Source organism: Sinocyclocheilus anshuiensis, unplaced genomic scaffold, assembly GCF_001515605.1.
Source record: "Sinocyclocheilus anshuiensis isolate Anshui unplaced genomic scaffold, SAMN03320099.WGS_v1.1 scaffold664, whole genome shotgun sequence".
Classification (NCBI taxonomy): Eukaryota; Metazoa; Chordata; class Actinopteri; order Cypriniformes; family Cyprinidae; genus Sinocyclocheilus; species Sinocyclocheilus anshuiensis.
The window spans coordinates 730,168-747,534 of NW_015554122.1; the positions used below are offsets into that span (position 1 = coordinate 730,168).

General features: G+C 36.1%; 1 protein-coding gene across 1 annotated transcript; it reads left to right on the forward strand.

The window, feature by feature from the left end:
• Window positions 1-135: 135 nt before the first annotated feature.
• Window positions 136-17,026, forward strand: LOC107670033 (tyrosine-protein kinase SYK-like; the record flags this gene model as incomplete). Its single annotated transcript, XM_016462497.1, has 10 exons — window positions 136-306; window positions 3,925-4,369; window positions 5,889-6,049; window positions 7,477-7,624; window positions 8,958-9,041; window positions 10,239-10,307; window positions 12,766-12,841; window positions 12,946-13,105; window positions 15,059-15,268; window positions 16,837-17,026. Coding segments are annotated over exons 2-10 (1,500 nt in total), but the record flags the coding sequence as incomplete, so codon positions are not given.
• Between the last annotated feature and the right edge of the window lie 341 nt (window positions 17,027-17,367).

Genomic DNA, 17,367 nt, shown 5'->3' on the forward strand with positions numbered 1-17,367 from the left:
AGGAAGTCAAAGATAGGACGAAAAAAAAATAAAAATTGTGAAGGAAGTAGGCAGAAGTTTCTCAAAATGAGGAAGTCTACAAATAGTTCCATTTACTTACTGAAGTTTGTGTCAGTGCAATAACAGCAACACGAAGGTGAAAACACTTTTCAGCGCATCAGTATTCACCCATAGTTTCAGTTTACTCTTAGCACTAGTGTTCCTGAACTGGTCTTTTTTAACTATCCACTGAGTTTTCGGTCATACCACATCCTGTTCAGTTCGACAGCAATTTGAACATGGTATATAGTCGTTGTCCTTTGTAAGGTAAGAATGTGTCTATTTCTCTGCATGTAGTATTTGTTTTATGTGTATGTAAGATTTTGTGCTCAGGTATGATGTTAAACTGCATGAATTCTTCAGGCTGATTGAATTAAGTGTGAATTAAAGCAAAATTAAGCGATTGATGTGAAGAAAAAATTACAATTTTAAATGCCTTCTCTTCAGATATTTCTTAATACTTATATATTCTTGTTTCTTATATTGTAAATCTTAATATATTGATATGGAATCATGAAAATAAAAGGAAAAAGGTTCTGGTGAATCTGTTCAAATTATCTGTGTAATATCTCACTTTGTTGTGGCATTACCTGATCTGTCATTGTTTAGTTACTTTGAAGTAAAAAAGCAAAGCTATTTAAGAATATCAGATGTTTCTCTGTCTTATTGTGGACCCACAGTTCGTTTAAAGAATGCGATTGTTTGTTTTTGATTATTGATTCAACTACAAATGTATTTAATGGATTTGTGTTAATAATTCAACAACAATTTTTTAATGATTACATAAAAATCCTGAATATTTGCATTAATGTTTTTCATATGTAAACATATATAGCGAGGTCCAAATGTCTGAATTTTGGTATTCACAATGGAGATTTTGTAAAAAAAATTATATAAATATAATTTAAGGTGGAACTATCCTGAAAGTTACAGGATTTTGAAACTTTTACAACAAAGATGCTATGACAAATTTAACTAACATAACAAATGCTAATAAATTATTGCGTTATAATATAATTTCTAATGAAAGAACTGTATAATTTAGAAACTTTTCCCACTATTGGTCTTAGACTTTTAAACATATATATATGTGTGTGTGTGTGTGTGTGTGTGTGTGTGTGTGTGTGTAATATATACATTATAGTCCAGAATTAGTTGATTATTATTATTAGTTTCTAACACAAATCAAACCAAGTTTGTAAAACAAGATCTTAATAGCAACCAATTTTTATACCTACATCTTAATATAGGGCATAATATTATTATATCATCATTTTGACTTAACAAAACATCTCACCAAAATGCCGTAGGTCTAAAATGCAGAACTAGTAAAATTCCCACATTACATAATTTAAAGCTTGCACATCTGACCAGTGGCACGTCTCTGTAGCTATACATGGTTGATCACAGCCATTGTGCTGCTTTGCTGCATTTAGGGATTTCTGATGCAATTCACGCAATGCTACAACCACATTTTCCATTACAAACCTTTTATTCTTCGCTGTTAGGTTACAATGACACTTGACACTGGCTTCTTCTTTATGGAATCTTTTGTGGCTGAATTTGATGAATCTACTTCGACTCAGAATCTACTTGCTTCTCTTTCATGCATGAAAACGAGGCTCTGAGGTTTTGTATTAGCGTTTGCGTTTGAGGTTGCTTTTTAGTGAGTAAAAAGGCCAGAGGATGTGTCTTCTGTTTGTTTCATTTGGCATTTTGACTGATACTTCAGTCACATTAATTCCTCATTATTGATAATAATGGGAAAATTAATGTATATTTCTATAGACAAAATGAAGCAGAATGAAAATAAATAAAGCAAACTGTAATGCTGAGAGAGTGTACTGTATTTCCCTCAGGCCTGGCTTTCGCTGACCACTAGATAACAGCTAAACAAAAATGTAGGACAGTCATATCAAGATATATTCATTTCAACTGAGCTTAAATTGCAGAAATAAATCATTAGTTATGAGTTTGCATGGACATTATTACAATTCATTTAAAATGATTATGATGCCACACTATTTTGTGAGTGCGCTCTTTTTCTTTTTGCCACAGCGCTTGTCACGTATGTATCAACAATGTTGCATTAAGCAAATTCTCTCTTGAAGCATGAAATCGCTCATTTCCATGTCAAGTGCTCAAATGTGTGACCTTGCTTTAAGTCCTTGACTTGAGCGGTTTCATCTGGTTGGAATATAGTCATCTTTAAGTGCCTTAAACATCTCCTGGGTGTGGGCTTAAGTTGTAGTCGAGGCTGAATGTTATTGCAAAAGACTTGACCGCTTCCTCTTTCTGCGTGAACTAGTTTCTCAGTGGCGCATGCCTTTCGTCTTTTAATTTCTTACACAGGTTAGAGTTTCAAAAAAAGCTTTTATTTTTGAAGTTTCTTTATGAACATTGACATGCTGAATATGAAAATGACTTTACTTTTTGTGTATCATTAACAGTGCTCATGAAAAAACTATATATGTTGACTACTTGTACAAGCTATTCTGTTATTACTCCTGCATAAAAATGACATGGTGCATGCATTTAACATCAACAGTTAGCAAAACTTCAGAAGTGTCCGTTGGATGATTTAAAAAAAAAACATTTTTTTAGGACTAGTCCCACAATGTTCTGGAATGTTCCAGAAAGCACTACATTCTTACAGAAACTTTTGGAATATTAGAGAACATTCAGGAATGTTAGATCACTAAACTGGATGTTCTAGAATGTTCCCATCCTTGCAAATGTCTTGCATGTCATTTAAAAAACATGCAAAATTAGTACAAAAACCAACGTTTCATAATTAATGATAGAAGTTCTAAAATTTACCTGACCTAATTTACCAAAATATTGATGCTTCGTGAAAATAAATAGTATAATTAGCACCACAGGATTACAGAAGAACCATAACAAAAAAACTGAGTGAAACAAATTTTCATTGCATTGTGAAGGAACAGACAGGCAGATTCAAATGAAATGCTAAAGATAGGTGTGTCAGGTGTGAGTGAACAGAACAAACAAACAAACAAGTAAAACTCAAAAAGAGTGCTTCCTGCATTGGTACAATATTTCATTCCTTTGAAAATGTATTATATTTACAGTATAATGTAATCATGGTTAATTACTGTAGTTGGGCACAACATTCATTCATAATGCACCACAGTCTTGAGTGCCTTATTGCCTTTACATGGTTGTATATTACATAGTGTTGGAGAGTAACTAGTTACATGTAACGGAGTTAAATGGTTAAATGGAAAAAATGTGTAATTAAATTACAGTTACCTATGAAAATGTTAAAGATTACAAAGGGGGTTACATCTGAATATTTTCACACACACCCACATATAGATTTAATTGATTTCTTTCCCAAATTGCATTGACTGCTTGAAAATATGAGACAGCAATGTTTCAGGAGTTCAGGACATAGAAAATACGATAACTGATTTATTTCCTATTTGGGTTTATGTATATGATTTTGTTTTTTTAAGATTAACTGTTAGATGCCTGTGTTTCCTGTCATAGCTGTGCAAAGATTAGATTTCAAAAACAGTATCATAGCTATTAAACTATATCTTGTTATGATTTCAAATCTGTATTTAACCTCAGAACGGTCTCAAAGTAAAAAGAGGTGCTTTTGTGGTGGCTGTGCTTTAAAATGAAATGATTATAATCTTAATTCAAGTGATGAAGGATTTAGAAAGCCTGACAGTAATCAGCGCTGAGTCCTGCTGTAAGGTTAACCCTGCCTGCGTTTAATGTTTCATAAAGATTAACAGAAAACATTCGTTAGAAATTTAGAAAAGTAATCAATAGATGAGGGTTTGCTTGAAGCCTCTCACTGGTTTTGACTACTACAAAAAAAAAAGAGAAATGATCTACACATGTCTTTTTCAGGTTATTAGCGGTCCTCTTAGCTTTGGCAGACGGTTGAGCAGATATGGTGGACAAGGTGCAGGTGCTGCCGTACTTCTTCGGCAACATCACGCGAGAGGAGGCGGAGGAGTACCTGCGGCAGGGAGGAGCGGGGGACGGCCTGTACCTGCTGCGCCAGAGCCGCAGCTTCCTCGGCGGGTTCGCTCTGTCGGTGGCCTACGGTCGCCAGCTCTACCACTACACCATCGAGAGGGAGATGAACGACACCTACGCCATCGCTGGCGGCAAATCTCACAGAAACCCCATAGATGTGATCGACTACCACTCGCAGGAGTCCGACGGGCTCGTCTGCCTGCTGAAGAGGCCCTTCAACCGGCCCCGGGGCACAGAGCCTAAAGTCGGGCCCTTTGAGGACCTGAAAGAACAGCTCATCCGGCAGTACGTCAAACAAACCTGGAATTTGCAGGTTGGTGTCAGGTTAAAACTTAAAACATTTGGTAACCCTTTAGACATTCTGCTAACTATAAGTCACTTTGCAATACTTTGAAACACTGTCTGCTTAATATCTGCTAACACTTCATTCTGATGGTCCTTCAGCACACATTCTACTGAGTATAAGTAACTTTGCACGTCAACTTATTCTGTTAACCCTGAACTAACAGACTAATAATACTCTAATGAGAGCCAGCTGACATGTAGTTGCACAGTTAGTTACAGTTAGCAGAATGTCTAAAGTGGACTATCAAAATTATGTATAACCCTTTATTTAATAGCTCAGAGGTTGCTCTTTCATAGCTCAGAAAACTATAGTATTTGCAGCACACTTTCATGGTAATTCATAACTTTTTGGCAGACTTTCATGAATTTGTACAATCACTTTTTTTTACGTTTTCACACAGTACAATCTGTTTGCGCTCTATTGACAGCTAGATTTAGTTAGATTTTATTTCTTAACACGTTTCTGTATAAATCAGATTGTACAAAGTGATACAAATTTGCCAAAATGTAAAATAGTTACGTTTTCTCATGAGTTTGGTATTTGAGTCATTAGTTATGCTCAGAATGAGACAATTGTTGCAACAGAGTATTGAGCTCATGTATTTACTACTTATAAACCGGAGAGTTCCGGTCCTTGATTCTGATTGGCTGAGCCACGTTCGAAGCTGTTGTAAATTACTCTACAAACATACACCTTTGTTTACGTCTGTGTGTTGCTCGGCAACCACTTTGTTGCAACCACAGCTGATTCTGAGGAACTACATTGTTTGGTGGAAGAATACTGTTTATATTAATATCATTACACTTTATTTGCTCTGTTTTATTCTGTGAAACCTTACTACGTATATGCAATAACCGTTTTATAAAAGCAATAAGCCCCGTGAAGCCGTGGTTTACAGTGAATTTATAACAGCTAAGAGGCGTTGTTAGGCACGACGAGGAGTATTATTACTTTTTCTTTGTCTTATTGTGCATGAAACAACTTTATTTGGCTGAAGTTTCAAATCCTTCTTTCGTTTCCAACTACTTCCCTCCAACCCCCTTGCTCATTTTGGTACACTGTAAAAATAGATTTTTTTCAAAGTTGTAAATAAAACAAACATTATTGGAGTATGTTTTACAAGAAAATACTATTTCAGTCTTTCTACTTCAGGATTCCATGTTTAGTTCAATGTGGTGCTTGCTGTTTCTTTGTAATTAATTTACAGTGAAAATTACATTTTGCATGTTAAATATACCACTTCAGTCAGAAGTACAGTATGTGAGATTACGAGAATAAAATAAGCTGTGAAAATTTCATGTTTCACTTGTCGCAACAGTCTTCACACATATTTTGTTTTGTTTTGTGGAGCCAGCTTTTGAACATTTGCATCAATTGTGAATGCATTTATTTAATGCCCCTATGCTGCATTAAAAAGGTCAGCACAAATGCACATTTGTTGGTGTAAGACTGGAGCAGTTTCTTAGCTGTGTTTGTGGTGTGGCAGGGCTCGGCTCTGGAGCAGGCTATCATCAGCCAGAGGCCTCAGCTGGAGAAACTCATCGCCACAACAGCTCATGAGAAGATGCCGTGGTTCCATGGCAAGATCGACCGCGAGGACTCAGAGCAGCGGCTGCTCAGGAGCTCACACGTCAACGGCAAATTCCTGTGAGTCTCATTCACTTGTTATGCAAGCTAAAAAAAATATTAAAAAAAGAGAAATGGACTTGGACTATTTTATTTTCTGCTTTTAAGAATCAGCCAGAATACATACTAGCTACAGTGCATAATCTAGAGTTACACTACCGTTCAAAAGTTTAGGGTCAGTGGGATTTTTGTTTATTTATTTTAAGAAATGACACTTTTATTCAGAAAGGATGCATTCAGTTGATCAAAAGTAACAGTAAACACTTTTACATGGTTACGGAACAAACAAACAAAAAAAGATTCCAAATAAATGCTTCTCTTGAACTTTCAAAATCTAAGAATCTTGAAGAAAATATATCTCAGTTTCCAGAAAAATATTGGGCAGCACAACAATGTTTTCAACATTGATAATAATCAGAAATGTTTCTTGAGCAGCGAATCAGCATGATTTCTGAAGGATCATGTGACACTGAAGACTGGTGTAATAATGCTGAAAATTCAGCTTTGATCACAACAATAAATTACAGTTTACACAGAAAACAGGTATTTGAAATTGTAATCATATATTACAGTGTTTACTGTATTTTTTAACAAATACATTTGAGCAGAAGAGACTTCTTTCAAAAACAGTCCTTTGAATGGTAGTGTATATTAAATAAAGTTCATAGAAATATGTAATTGTTTATAGTGTATCATTTAGTTTGCCAATGAGGCCAAAGTAAAGCAATGTTTTTATTTTTGCCTGAATCACATGAGCGTAAGTCATTTTTAGTTCATCACTAATATTAAAATTTGAATTGCGAAGGAATTACTGCTTCAAAACTACACAAGGAAGAGATTAAATTGAGCAGTGGATCTGAGTAGGAGCGCTGGATGAGGCATGTGCCAGGGCTTTGGACTGTAGCGCCACTGCTCTGAAGTGAAAGAAGCAAGGCAGCGTGAGCTTTCCGCTGTGACAGTGTTTGAGAGCACTTCCTGAAGTGACCGAAGACGGAAAACAAGAGCAGGGCTGGGTGGGGGTGGTGTGTGCTTGCTTTAAATAGCACACTTAAAACACACGTATGTGGTGTGATAGTCTACAGAAAGATGGAAGAAGAAGAAAGTTTGTTTACAAGACACATGTGGCTTTATTATCATGAGAATCGTGCCATTAGCTTCCAATTTCCTAGTTTTTACTAAAGCTAAAACATGTCTATATTCATCTTTTTTTTTTGTATAACTTGCTGTTTATTTTTTATATTTGCATTTCGATTAAACGTTGGTTTAACAACTGCATCCACACTGAATCTCAATTCAGAGCGAATCTCTGTTTTGAAATCATCAGTTTTTCTCCTCCAGCTCCATCTAGTGTTGATTTGTGTAGAGTATACTGTAATCAGGTGACAATTTGAAAGAGCCTCTGTAAATGGCTGTGGATGATACTCTATCCTCCTCTTTCCTCCTGACAGAATTAGGCAAAGAGAAAACAATGGCAGAAACGTGTCCTATGCGCTGTGTCTCCTGCATAATAACCATGTCATGCACTATCGTATTGATAAGGACAAGGCTGGCAAACTCTCCATTCCTGATGGGAAGAAGTTCGACACACTTTGGCAGGTAAATAAATCCTGTCAAGAGACTTCAGAGCAGATGATGAGCAGACTTCAAAGTCTATACATACATTGATCAAAGGTGACAGTAAAAAACCTTCAGAATGTTACAAAAGATTGTATTTGAAATAAATTCAATTCTTTTGAATTTTTTTATTCATGAAAGAATCCTGAAATAAATAACTAGCAGCAAGAAAAAACTAACTGTTTTTACATTCAGCAAATCAGCATATTAGAATGATTTCTGAAGGATCATGTGACCAGTGTTGGGGGTAACTCATTACAAGTAACGCGAGTTACATAATCAGATTACTTTTTTCAAGTAACTAGTAAAGTAACGCATTACTTTTTAATTTACAAGAGAATATCTGAGTTACTTTTTCAAATAAGTAACGCAAGTTACTTTTTTTTCCCAATTTCTTGATTGACAGCTCTCCTGTCCCCATGTTGAGAGAAGATGTTACAGTAGTTCTAAAATAAATATGAATATGCATTAATTCATCTCACTCACAAAAAAACAACAACACAGATGAACATATATTTTAAAAAAGAACATTTATTTTAAATTGCAAAAATATTTCACAATTTTACATTTTTTACTATATCTTTGATCAAATAAATGCAGCCTTGGTGAGCATAAGTGACTTCAATTAAAAATCATTATGTTTATCATTATAGAAAATAAAGACCTCAGATAATTAGCAAAAAGTGATTTATTATTTTTCAGGCTTGTCTATTGTATATGTTATGACCCACTGTCCTAAAGAGAATCTCGTAGAGATGGATAATTGTTTTGAATGTGGTGACCAACAGGACAAACGCCATTTTATATTTAGATTTCCTGGTTGAGTGGCTGTGCATGATGCATGGCATCAAAGATTTAGCAAGGTAAATGCTACAGCTAGGCCATTAACTAGTCCTCAGACACATCTCTCACATTGTGTTTAGGAGAAGCTCTGCATGGTTCGAATGAGGTGGGTGTGCAACTGTGCATTGAAAGTGTATGTTGATGTAGAAATAGACTGATATCTGTGGTGCATCACAACTTTACTGTGTAGCTTTTCAGAGGTGCGCTCTTTTGGAGTATGTAAAGAAATTATATAAACACAGCATCTTATATAAAGCTATACAGTGTGTTCATAAATGATGTATATTCTTTTCAGATGAAGCCTTACCAAAGAAACATACACATAACACTAATGGTAGTTTATCGACCGTTGGTGAAAAACAAAGTATTCTGTGAAACAGGCCTCAGCTTGAGAAACGTGACCACAATACTCTGTGATACTGTGAGGATGTCCAGAATCTGACTTTGATGTGCACTGTGTTGTGTGCTATAGCTGGTAGAACATTATACGTACAAGCCTGATGGCCTGCTCCGAGTGCTAACCGAGACCTGCCCGAGACCATCACATAACTCAGAGGTAAGTACAGTCCCATCTCGAACCAAACGCAGCAGTGAGAATGTGATCTGATATATGAGCTTGCTTTAAAGAAAAGACTTTAAAGTGCACTGACATGTCAGACTATAGAAACCAGTCACATCGAGGACTGTAGTACTGTTTAAAACATCCACAGATAATTGTTATTTGCTTCACTGAAAATATTTTTTTTTTTAAAAACATGCACAAATTGAAGGAAATTATCCTGTTCATTAAACTTAGTGTAAGTTCTTGCTAGTGTGATAAAGTAAAGAAGTGGTTCTCAACCGGTGGTTCGTGACCCAAAAATGTTGTCACAGACAATAGGGAAAGACCATGTTAAATGCAATAAGAAAAAGGAACTAACCATATCATTTACAGACATGTTGATGATGGGAAAATTCCTCCAAGAAACTATGCAGTCATTCATGAAAGTTTTGTTTTCCTCCAAGCAAGCAAAAGTTCCCTCGAGAAAATTGTGTTCGTTTGCAAAAATGTTGGATTCCCTCAAGAAACTTTGCATTTGCTCACAAGGAACAGAAACTTCCCGTTCGCTCACGAAAGTTTTGCGTTACTCAGAGAAATTTTGCATTCCCTCACAAAGAACACAAAGCTTTTGCAAGCAACTGCAAACACACCGAAATATCATTTTTCCTCCAAGACCATTTTTTCCCCATCACCGTGTCCTGTTAGGGTCTTTGTATCATCTGGCTTAGCAGCAAAATAAATTAAAGCTTATTCCATTTCCTCATCCTCAAAAACCTGAAAACCCAAAAACCTGATGCAGATTATGAATGATTAAGTTAAAGACAAACCAAAATGGTACGTTTTCCGCTTAATGAGAAAATTACACACTTTCTTATACGCCTCATTAATTAATTTACGCGGTCTATGCAGTAGATTTGATTTTAAGGACATTTAACCACTTCTGCTCCTGTGTTGGGTTAAATCTGTGTCCTGAAGTAAAGCCTGCTGAGAACCACTGAACTAGGCTGTGCCAATCCACGTAACACAAGGGCCACTGCAAATGCTATCATGTCAATGTTGCTGAATGTACACTGAATTCGTGAATTTGCAGAGCTAATTACTGAAGACAGTATAACGCAATATTAATGGGTTATGGATGTATAGCATTAAACATGAGCATCGAATAGTGTAGGATAAAAATAACCTAATGCTCTTTAAAATTGTGGTTTCTAGCCAGGTGCCACAGGTGGGATTCTCTCCAGAATCAAATCATACTCCTTCCCCAAACCTGGCCAAAAAAAGGTGCACTAACACACCCCTCTCCTCCTCCCTATCCCCCACTGGCAGTGGTAGGACACCCGCCTTGCTTGCGTGTGGTTTTTGCTTCTAACTTCGCACCTCTCTGATCTCTTCCTCCATTCACTGCCCTGTACATCACATCTAATCTATAACTACTCACATTCATATAGACACATAGATATAATCAATTTCTGATTTACAGATTTACTGATTTAAATTAAAGGGTTAGTTCACCCAAAAATGAAAATTCTGTAATTAATTACTCACCCTCGTGTTGTTCGAAACCCGTAAGACCTTCGTTCATCTTCGGAACACAGTTTAAGATATTTTTGATTAAATCTGAGGGCTCTCTGACCCTCCCATAGACAGCAAGGTAACTACCACGTTCAAGGTCCAGAAAAGTAGGAAGATGATCGACAAAGTAGTCCGTGTGACATCAGTGGTTCAACTGTAAAGTTACGAAGCTACGAGAATACTTTTTTGCGCAAAGAAAGCAAAAATAAGGACGCCGGATCTGGGTCAGCGCTGGCGCCGCCACACACTCGCATCATGGTACTGTCGTGAACGCGCGTCCAAAATGACGCAGTAGAGACGAAAATGTGGAATAAAGTCGTTATTTTTGTTTTCTTTGTGCAAAAAAAGTATTCTCGTAGCTTCGTAACTTTACAGTTGAACCACTGATGTCACACGGACTACTTTGTCGATCATCTTCCTACTTTTCTGGACCTTGAACGTGGTAGTTACCTTGCTGTCTATGGGAGGGTCAGAGAGCCTCATATTTCATCAAAAATATCTTAAACTGTGTTCCGAAGATGAACGAAGGTCTTACGGGTTTCGAACAACACGAGGGTGAGTAATTAATGACATAATTTTCATTTTTGGGTGTACTAAGCCTTTAAAAGAATGGTTGTGCATTATTACCATCCATTTGACACATTTTCACCTTGATTGCCTATCCACCTTATTTGTAACATAAGTGCGGGCGCAGCTATTTTTACTTTGCATGTGTAAGGCTTCCGATGTCATTCGCTTCCAGTTATTTTAGCTCTACTGGTATTTGTTATCGTATTATTTTAATTTATTATCAAAATCATGAACACTGGTTTGTAGGCAAATAGTTTTACTTTTTACTGTTTATTCTTCTAGTTATTGACCAATAGCGGCTAATGAATCGGAAATCTCACACATTCAAAGAAAATAGCTTGCAAAATAAGGTGGATAAAGGATGTAGGTCAGGGCACATTTGCTTGAATTTATTTTTATTTCTGTAGTTAAAAGTTTTTATAATACTATTATATATCCTATAGTATTTTAGCCTATTTTAACTGGTCTTCAGGTATGGCTGATTTCAGCTGGGTTTCGGGAACTAAACCAGGAGACCAGCTTAGACTGGTTTAAGATGTTTTCTCAGCAAGGATTTGAAAACCTAAACCATTTCTCTTCAACAGTAAAACCAAAACTGTAAAAGTATTTTTATTATGAAAAGCTGCATTGGGAAGGTTGGTTGTAGTATTTACTCACTAATTTTCCATGATATATTTTGAGTGGTTATTTGGCTCTTACATTGCTGATATGAGCTCAGATAGTAGCTATTTACGCCCATCAAGCAACATAGAAATTTGTCAATATAGAATGTGTGCTCACAGATGTTGCCTTCATTTGAATTGTACAACAGCTATTGATCCAGAACTATACATCTGATTAGATATTAGTTAAAATGCATTTGAATGCATCATAGTACTTCTGGCACAAATGCTGGTCCAAAAGGGAGGTAGCATAATTTTGCTCCCTTTTGAGATACTTCTGCCTGACGCCAACGTCTTCTGGAATTAGTCTGCTGTACACTTTGTGTGAGAAGTGCTATTTAAATGACTCACAAATTGTGGCTTATGTCGAAAGTTTCAAATCAGTCATCAAATCAATCCGCTTGCACCTCAGGGTTTGAAAAAAAAGCAATTAATGACTTTTTTTCTTTTTTGGAAGAGATGGCAATCATTTGTGTTGATATTGTCTAGTTGCTTTTTCATCTTCTAACAGGTGTCATTACCCCAATCATGCATATTTTCATTCTCCTTCTCTATCACTCCTTTTGAATGATATAAATGACATAATTATCAATCCTATCTGCAAGAGATCTCTTTTTTTTTTTATTTATACACTATGTGTTGGCTTTTGACCTTTTGGAAGAAGGTTCTCCTCTTCTTCATGGACACTGATCGCATCACGTATAATGAATTGCCATTTATTTACCATTGAAACATCTCAGTAAATGCAATTATGCGTTCGATTCTGATTTAAGGTGCCATGAAGAACACAGGAAAGTTTGGTTTGACCCTGTCCCTCTGTCCCATTGATGCATGTAGGCATTTCAGATAACATGCCTGTGTGCTATCAGCTTTTTCTATGCTAATCCGTTATATGTAATCTGTTCTATGCTAATAATTGTGTTCTGTGTTTATAGGTTCATATTGAAAATCCCTATAACTTTAGATCAAACATCAGAGGTGAACTTCCTAAGCCTAATATCTTCAACACAGGTTAGTTTACCTAGTTTTGCTTCAACACACTACCACTTGTTTTAATGATCTTTAAGACTAAAATCTTTCTCTTCTGACTAAACGCTGCACCATTGTTTTGACAGAGGCTATGCCAATGGACACACGGGAGTTTGAAAGTCCATATGCAGATCCTGAAGAGCTGCGATCAACGACAGTGAATCGGAGCGACCTGACTCTGGAAGATGGAGAGTTGGGCTCAGGCAACTTCGGCACTGTCCTAAGAGGAGTCTACCAGATGAAAAAGTTAGTCAACTAAGTTCACATAGAAACATCTCATGTGGATTTTTTTAACAGAGTGTCTATTTACACTAAGTGCATAGAGCCCACCTTGTTGGCAGAGGCTATTTACAGTAACTCTGCCCATCAGTGTCTGGTTGGGATAGACAAAATGACAAAAGACACCTGCCATACAACAGCAAAAGTGGCGTAAGGTATAAGGCACGTGGCGGAAACTTTTGACGCGAACGGCCCGAGTCCAAAACAGCCTTTTGCTGAACTCGTTCTTGTCCCTTTTTCCCATCACATATCAGATCAGCAAAGTGTTTATTTTCAATAAAAATTAAGGAAGTATTCAAAAAGTGGAAATAAAGTGCTTCACGGGTATTTAAAGTGTTTAGGGTTAGGTGTAGGGAGGGCTTTATTATCCCAATAAGGCGGCATCAATTGAATAATTTTAAGAACAATGATAATTTACACTCAATACGGTATTATTGCACACTGTTTTATAATGTACTACAATACTGAGGTGCAAATATCTGCCACTGTTTGCGCTAATAAATAGCATCTAACTACTATTTACTCTTATTGCAAAAAAATACTGCTATTTTTACTTAGTGTCAATAGAGTTATTTGCACTTAGTGTAAATAGAATCCATTTCTATTTTCACTTAGTGTAATTAGCATCTTTTGCTAAGAAAATATGCTATTTGCACTTTTTACTTTAAGAATATAAAACCTGTAAATGCCCAAAATAGTCAAAATTCAGTATCAATGCAAGATCATATATCAAAAAAATATACTTTTTCTCATTTTCAAAAGAATTACATATTGATATTATATTCTAAATGCCTGAAATGGTTTAACTAACAAACAATACAATATTGTGTGTATTTTAGCTTTCTTGCCACAAAGCATGATGGGAAATGTGGTTTGGTTGTTTAGTAGTTTGGTCTGCTTCCTCATGTATTGCAGAAGTATTGAGCTTCCCTCTGGTAATTTACGACTCTACTGCAAACATTTTGATGGTACATGATAAAAATGATTCCACATCATTTCTTGGTTCATTTGGGAACATTTTATTGGTAAAAAATATTTTTGACCACCCCCCATAACCATGGTGCAGAATCATAGAGAAAATTCTTAATTCACATATCATAAGGCAATGCTCGGAGTGCAATACAAAATCACAAATCTTTGTCAAAAATGTCAAGAAATCATTAAAGTAAAAAGGGAAAAACACACTGATATATTGGATTTGATACAGGCATAGGTTTGTATCATGCAGTGTGTCGTGTTATATGCATGTCCTTCATGTTATGAGATTTCATTCCGTGTGAAACTTCAAAAAGCACTTCTCTGCTGTGAAAAAGACATGTATGTTACACTTTTTGCACATCACTTTGGGCTGCATCTTTCCTTTTTGTCACACATTATTTGCCAGTGTGAGGTTTTGTCCAAGTGGACATCCTGGTTAGGGATGGGAGCCATGGGCCCCTGCTTATCACACAACGTTGCCCTGAGGCAACGAAAATAAAAACTGAATTTCTGAACATGCAAAATAAAAAAACTTGACAAAAGTCTTCTCTACACCTTCATACACACACATATTTTTATGTACAGTTCATGTCATTTTAAGTAAGATTACTTTCTTCTCACACCATGCGCTCCTGTGACCATGCATCAGAAAAGGAAGTCCTGTCTTCAAATGGTGCTTGATAGTGACTAAACCTTATTAGACTGTTCTTTGATACTTTTCGACCATTTTAATTGTTTGCAATCATTTAAAGAAACATGTACTGAACATGGGGCTTAAGAAAACTTTCCGTTGCCTGAGGGCAATGCTGTGCTGTAGAGGGTTAATGATGCCATTCATGTGCACTCAACTCGTAAATATGATTTCCGACATGACATGAACACCTTGTTTCATTGACACAGTGTTCAGCATTCAGAATGGATCTTCTTTTATGTTTAATTCAGGACACAGAAGGTTGTTGCTGTTAAGATTCTGAAGAATGATGATAATAACGCGGCGGTGAAGGAGGAGATGCTGCGAGAAGCGAACGTCATGCAGCAGCTGGATAACCCGTACATCGTTCGTATGATCGGCATCTGTGAAGCAGAGAACCTCATGCTGGTTATGGAGCTCGCTGAGCTGGGGCCGCTGCACAAGTTCCTCCAGAAGAACAAGTATGCCACGCTAGAAATACTTCATAAGATATCAGAGCTGTGCTGAACTGTGAATACAGTGATGGCTGAAGTGCATTGATAAGCAATGTGCAGTAACTTTATTCACAAGATTCTATTAACATTAAGCAACTACTTACTTAACTCTTCCATACACAACAGTTTATAATGACTTCAACGAACAAGCCAAAAATGTCAAAATCGCACCATTAAAATGCCATAAAGCATCATAGAACATACAATCTGTCTGCTATATTCCACATTTTCTGGTCATGTGAAGTCACTGGTAGCACTTTCCAATAAATTCTCAACATTAGTAAATGCATTAGCTAACATGAACTAACAATCAGCAATATATTTTCACCACATTTATTAATCTTTGCAGTAACACTTTAGATTAGGGAACACATATTCACTATTAACTAAGAGTTTTCCCCTCAATAAACTTCTAATTTGCTGCTTATTGATAGTAAGAAAATTAGTTGTTGTAGTAGTTATGTTTAGGGTTTAGGGACCTAGAATAAAGTTATACAGAATAAGGCATGAATATGTGCTTTATAAGTGCTAATAAACAGCCAATATGATCGTAATATGCATGCTAATTATCAACTTGTTAATAGTGAATAGTGTTCCATAACCTAAAGTATTACCATCTTTGTTAATAGAAATGTTAGTTAATGGAAAAACAATTGTTCATGTTTGTTTACAGTGCATTAACTAATTTTCACAAATACAACTTTTGATTTTAGAAATGTTTTAGTAAATGCCGAAATGAAGTAACTAAGATTTATAAATGCTGTAGAAGTATTGTTCATTGTTATTGTACTAAAGTTAACAAATTAGTTATTATTCACTGAAAAATTTCCCATCAATAACAGATAAGCATTGCATTTAGTGACATGACAAGAACCAGTGGTCACACTTACCAGTCAGTAAACAAGAATCCATGGGATCTTTCATATGAGGGTGAAAAATTTCTTATGCAGATTTTGCTTGCGTTGGTCTCATGAATTTGCTGCACTGACCAACCAAAAGCTGCTTGGTATGAAAGTGACTTCTATGTGAGCTGTGCTTCAAGTCAAGTCAAGTCACCTTTATTTATATAGCGCTTTTAACAATACAGATTGTGTCATAGCAACTTTACCGTATTAAATAGGAACATAGTGTGTCAATAATGCAAAATGACAATAGTAAACACAAAATTTTCAGTTGAATTCAATTCAGTGATGAATTCAGTGATGTCATCATCCAGCTTAGATCAGTTTAAATAGTATCTGTGCAATCAAGTCGACGATATCGCTGGACATTAAGTGTATATTAAGATAATTAAGCTTCATACATTTTTACACTGTTGACTCACCAAAATGACACTAATACACTGCGTACAATCCACCTAACTTTATAACAACTTCTAGTACGGTAATTGATATGGGAATTAATGTATTTGGTAACTGGTTTTGGACCATGTTAGGAGACTGAGTTTATGCTGTGTAGAGTTTCATGACTGAACTTCATGTCATGAACAGTAGTAGTGTTGTTAATTGTTAACCGCTTTTCACTTGTGTTTTCAGACACATCTCTATGAAGAACATCACAGAGCTGGTTCATCAGGTCTCTATGGGAATGAAATATCTGGAAGAGCACAACTTTGTTCACAGAGATCTTGCAGCGAGGAACGTGCTTTTAGTCACTCAGCACTATGCAAAAATCAGCGACTTTGGACTCTCTAAAGCCCTGACAGAAGAAGAGAACTATTACAAGGTACAGTAACCAGTAACTAATCAGGGCTTTTCAATGACTGATGCACACAGTGCCCTCCAGAAGTATTGGCCAAAGGTCAAAATGTTTCAACACATATCTGTAAATGTTTTACCAAGTAAGAATGCAAGCCATTTTAGATCTACATACCCTCATTACAAAAGCTTTACGTTAGAGAGTCAGGGTCTAAAGCCCAGTTCACACCAAGAACGATAACTGTAAAGATAACGATATTAGCGTCCACACCAGAGAACGATATAGTATGTTCATTCTAAGCGCACATGCGTCTGTCGCAAAGCTAACTATAAAGATAACTATAAAGATAACGATATTAGCGTCCACAC